General features: G+C 41.9%; 1 protein-coding gene across 1 annotated transcript in view; it reads left to right on the plus strand.

Annotated features, from left to right (window-relative positions):
- T265_12481 (hypothetical protein) overlaps positions 1-4,902 on the plus strand; it is a gene marked incomplete at both ends in the record, with an annotated part of 15,283 nt that extends 10,381 nt beyond the window's left edge. Inside the window, 2 exons of the mRNA XM_009164005.1 lie at positions 3,593-3,794; positions 4,785-4,902. Coding sequence (XP_009162269.1) covers positions 3,593-3,794; positions 4,785-4,902 — 320 coding nt within the window. The remainder of the gene's footprint in view (positions 1-3,592; positions 3,795-4,784) is intronic.
- Positions 4,903-5,825: the final 923 nt, after the last annotated feature.

A 5,825-nucleotide genomic window follows, 5' to 3' on the forward strand; every position in this document is an offset into this window, starting at 1 on the left:
TTTTCAGTGTGATTCGAAAGAGGGTGGGTTTAATCTCTGCCTGCCCCATTTCACCATAGTCCGTTGAAGGTGCAGGGAAACAGATGGGAGTTTCTGAAAAGCACTGCATTCTTTATGCGGTCACGAAAGACGCATGTGTGCGGCAGGTGCTAGACAGCCATTTGTCAACCAAAGGGGAATTTGGGGCTAATTAGATCACAGTGATCATCACGAAGGCTTGACCCTCTTGAGACCACGAAAAACCACGTAAAGAGATGATGGTAAAATTTTGACGGTTTGCTCTGGCTTTTCCTTCTACACTCTTCGAATTAAGGCCACCAATTAATCAAACATTCAGCTTCTTTTGAGTTTGAAATTACCTGATAGGTGATACGTGGTTTTCATTCCAGTATAACTTGAAGAATCTGTGAATAATCTAGAAGGATTAGAGTTGCTTCTCAATATGAATGATTCAGTTAAGTCTGGAGGATGAAATAAAATTTTATTTATTCGGAGTCGATCAAATTTTGTTTGAATTGTGCCGAAGAATTCTTGGTCACTTTTGTGACTTGGTATACAAGAAAGTTGCCTTATGAGCATTCGCTTGTATGAAATGGTGAACGAGAAATCAGGCAAATATCGATTGATGTAAACCGATAAGTGTTCGAAAAAGATCAACCGGTATAGGCTGTTGGTCCTTTCATCGTTTTGTCGGAATAGGTAGCCAGTGGTGTAAAGATGTGCAGTGATGCGTCAAACGGTGAAATCTCAATCTTGTCATAATCTAGCCAGAATAGAACAAACACATTTCTAATCTGCCTCCCTCTCAACACACTTGAATCCTTTGGGAAAGAAAAACACTGTGGTTTCGAATCATCAGGTGTTTGTGTTTACCCATCTTTTTGAGAGGGGATGTGAGGGGTAGAAGGGATCAGTCGGGTTGAAGAAACACGTCTTTTCGACCTACAAGTTAAGTACCGGTGTTATAGGGGCGGTTAAGCGGAGGGAAGCTTTCTTGATGTCGTGGCGTGATATCTGCTGTTTTATTCATATGCTGTGTTGCCTGATAACCCAAAGTTATGGAGGTGTATGGAAAAGCTAGGTGAAAAGATGATGCATCGACTCATGAGGGGATAGGAAACTGTTTGATTTTAGGCAGGAATGTTGATCGAGCGGTTTCTCGGCAATGGACGTTGTTATCGTGCAAATGAAAACGTGCAAAGAATCTGATAGTTTGCAACTGCTAACTGTGTTTATCAATATTATTTGAAAACAACATTGGACAGATCATGTGCCAACTCACACTAGATGAATGTGATTGCTTGTCTCAGAATATTGAGTTTAGCCGATCATGATACAGATCAGACCCTCAGCAACACTGTTACTAGCACGACAATTGTCGTACGCCTAAACAGTCGTTTCATGAGCAACGTCGTTTTCATCTCCAACTTTAGGCAATCAGCCAGATTCATTAGTGGAAGCGAGGAATTCGATAATGATTCTTACACGGAAGCGGGATTTTATTTGGCGAAATGGATTCATCTGAGAAGTACATCCCTTGAAGAGATTTTTTTGTTTCAGTCCATTTTATGGAGGAATATATGTCGTTCACTTATTGGGGTGAAACAACGGACTTCTGATATATATATATATATATATATTCTGTCTAACCTCTCACTGATGTGTAGTTACCAGAATGGAATTTTAGCAAATCCGAGAACGGCGACAGCCGGGCAATCGGATCACCGAGATTCTAATGAGTAAATAACTCTGGTCTTACTTTAAACTTATATTACAAAGATCACTTGGTTATTTTTATATGTAAAGCATATTTAGGGGTGCGAAACACATGAATCACTGACGAGTGTGAATTCCGATATTCGATGAGGTGCTGAGAGAAACTGCGGAGTGAATTCAACAAGAAATGATTTTCGAAAGCTGCTGAATAAGTGTTGAATAAATGGTTAACAGCTAAAATAATGTGTTCAGCCGAATCAGTGAAGAATCAAATGCCTTCCAACGTCTGGTTTGTTGAAAGGCCAACATCTTAGAGTAAACAAATAACTCAGATTTTTTAGCACTCGAAAGACATGGCAAACTGTTCTGTGACTTGTCTAGACGTAAAACAGTATCCATGAGGTTGCTGCAGACTCTTCGACAAGCGGACCACGGTAAACGGGGAATCCAGCTAAACTGAGCCAAATGACCTGTCAAAGCCAAAATTGTGCGCAAGTGAGGCGGTTTGTTCTCTGACATCTCGCAGGAAGCTGCGTGACACAAGAACTGAGGGCACAGAGTACCTACATCAATGCTAACTTTAAGTTTTCTAGGCCCGATCAGTGAATGAGCACTACTGATAGGTTTTCAGGAGAAAGGTAATAGTGGACTAACTGGGTAACTAAATCGTAAGTAAGCGAGTGCTATAACAGCCCCTCTGTTACCCACATATTGCCGAATTCTCGCACAGTTAGCTCCACCATTTTGGTGAAACTCATCAGTTGTTGGCCTGTTCACGGAACTTTGCAATCATTCTGAAAACATTTCGTCACTAATTCGGATGTCAACGTCGGTGTGTGCACAGATGTAATGCACAGTTTTATGAATGATATGTTCCCTAAAAGAATCAGTTGTATAGAAAATTCCACACTCCTACCATGAATTCAAAGTATTTAGAAAATTCTTCTCTACATAAATTCGATTATTTTACAGTCTAAAAAGGCTATAATTAGGTATTATATTGGAACAAAGTCCACATTTTTAGACTAAGATTTTCTGCTATTACTTCATTTTGCCTAGATAAAATTCCCAAAACTATCCAATAGGAAGTTTTAATTTGAAGGTACAGAGTTTTGCGAAATTCCAATCTCCAGCACAGGTTGATTTAACAGGCTGCGGCTTTTAAATTTCTGTCGAGACACCGGGATTCATGTCCGTCCATCTTGAGAGTTTTATCGAAACATCTGATCCAGGTTACGGAATACCCTAACATGTCTTCACTGAAATCAGGACTTCAGCAAGTTTGAAAGTATCGCAGCTTCAGGCAAAGCCAATCCTATGTAAGGATTGTAACTTGTGAGAAAAGTTGTTCTAATTCATCCGTCTAATTGACACTTTGAAAAGGATTAAATTGTGATCCGCAAACAATCAAGTTGGAAAACAGCCTCAAGCGTTCAACATAACCATAATAAAAGTAGGACAACCTTTTGGATGTTTGGATAATCCTCATTTCGACCAAAGCGAGGCGGGAAAGTGACCGATTCGGTACACGACTATTTTGCACACGGTAGCCCTCAGGACGTGCGATAACCGTACCCATACCCACCCCAGTTTACCCTTCCGTTTGGTTTATGTCCCAGCGAACTGGTAGGAGGGGATAGTGGTGGGACGCCCTTGATGTAATTATAGCGCTTAAACGATCTACAGCAGCGAGCGCGTGCGGTAACGCCCACCCTTTGATCATGCGCACACATGATTTCGAGGAAAGCAGGGAAAAGACTAGCAAAGTTATGAAATAAAGTTTACAGGAGAAAACTTGTTCGTGTGGTGGTAGTTTATTCACATAAAAAGGCTGTTCATAATTAGCCACTTTTTGTTCGTTCGTTTTTTCCACCAGGATTTCGCTACAGGACCAATTTGGAATGTCGCGCGGAATTCGCCCACGGTCCTAGTCCAGGTGATATATTCTGTACCGTACCTGGCCGATTATCCTTGCTCAGTTCTACATCCAAATACAAAGTCACTGTAGCTGAGGTCCAGAGGCGTCTCTCACCTCCCGAATGTCTCAACGCTTCATTGCTCGGTGGCGTTTTGCGTAGGTAAGTGTAACGTACTTGGAAAGCCTTCTGTTCAAAAAATTTGCTCGTTAATTGTGAAAATGTAGGGACTGTAAGTTTGCCCCCTAGTGGCGTAGCGGCGAAAAATTATTTTGACAGATGTTCTCGGTAGACGTGAGCATAAACCCAGCGTGGGTTCATGATTCATACTTTTGAAATCCTACTCCAATATTCATGCTGAGCAAGGGGTTCGTTTCCTCACTGAGTGGGGTCGTGAGTAGGAGGTCGAGAAGTTCATTTGGAGTGCCTAATTATCCATATTCTGTCATATGCTCGTCTAATAGGGGTAACCGGTTAGAGGACTCACTGGGCAGGGAGGTGAGAGCAAACAATAGAATCTCATCGGGCTGCGCTCGATTCATGCGGTTGCCAGGTCGGTTTTTAAAGTAAATTCCCTACTGAATAGAAAAAAAGTTTTGGCGGTGGCAACCATAACTTCCATTTGCCGTAACAACACAACCAGATGTGCTTGGAATGAGCAATGCTTACTCCTCTCTGATGGAAACCAATTAGCACATTGTGGCTGGTTTTATCGAGGTACATTTTGTGTAGCCGGGTTGTAAGTCGAATGGAAATGAACCCTTTAGATGGAAACATCACAGTGGACAGCTGTGCACCGGAATAGCGGAACATGTTTCCTACAAGCATCGGAGAACACAGTGTGCTGTTACACAAGTGTCAGAATCATCTTGAAATGTTGTAATTTTCTTTGAAGTGCTTGCCACGTAAATTTTCAGAACTGTCCCAGTAAGCCACGGTTACAGTTCTGCTCGAGCTGAGAAGCGGATTAAAAGACTGAACAATGATCAACTGAACTGTTGTGCGTGACAGTGAAATGAAAAAACCAGTTTTTTTTAAGCCACGGTTACAGTTCTGCTCGAGCTGAGAAGCGGATTAAAAAGACTGAACATGATCAACTGAACTGTTGTGCGTGACAGTGAAATGAAAAAACCAGTTTTTTTTATTTTATAGGGCCAAATCAAAGAACGGAGGTCGGTCACTTCGGGACAAACTGGACAAGATCGGGCTAAACTTACCTGCGGGAAGACGAAAGGCCGCCACGGTAACACTGCTCACCTCATTGGTTGAAGGTTAGTGTTTCTGTGATCAGCTGACGCGGTGTGCTTCACGAGGGACTTGGTAAAATATCTCTGTTTCCGTCAAAATGGGCGATCTGAGAGGCTAAAGTTATCCAGCTGCCATGATTCAAGATTTCGTTTTGTGGTACACAGGCCCCATTGACTCCAAGAAGAGCGCAAAATGTGAGATACTGCTAAATTGTCCAGTTTAGAGGGCTCATGCGAGACACAAGGTGAACCTGAACCTCCCAAGAGCTATATTGAGTTCCGATAATGTAATAATGTGACATCCGGTGATGGAATCATTTACAGGGATTTCCACTCCTCCAGAAGGGCCACAGCAGCCTGCCGAGAGTTGATCTAAAACCGAAGAGTTGTCATCAGACCTATGTGCTTAAACTGAACCGCACATTCGACCTATACACGCATTTGCACACTACTTTGGTTTTGACAAGAGACTCACCTGGAGCCTCTCATTTACGATGTCTTACTCAACTGAATGTGCTGCACCAGGTTGTCTTATGTTTCAGTTGGTACGACATTCGAGATAAAGCAGTACATTTGTTTGATTAATAGGGTTGCTGAAAACTGTTTGGCAACTCACGACCCGTTTTTCTTTTATTAGGACCCGTCAGTTCAGCACAGTCCTTGAATATCGTACCACTTGAAACACATACAAGACAGTTGAAGAAGACCATCGTCAACGAGTAGTTCAGCTGTGTCATTTGAGTCTGCCTTTAAACCAAATAATTTTTCAAATGAGTGCATTTTTTACAAAGCACTTTTTCACATTTCATTAAGCCCCTTGGTGGTAGGTCTTCAAAAAATACGGAACATCTCTTTCGATCATTCTTTGATACTGAACTAAAGGTTGCTGAAGTGAAGTTTACACGGAATTGTTCAAACGTAGTACGCTTTCAATACATAGTCACTT

The sequence above is a fragment of the Opisthorchis viverrini genome (assembly GCF_000715545.1).
Source record: "Opisthorchis viverrini unplaced genomic scaffold opera_v5_2, whole genome shotgun sequence".
Classification (NCBI taxonomy): domain Eukaryota; kingdom Metazoa; phylum Platyhelminthes; class Trematoda; order Opisthorchiida; family Opisthorchiidae; genus Opisthorchis; species Opisthorchis viverrini.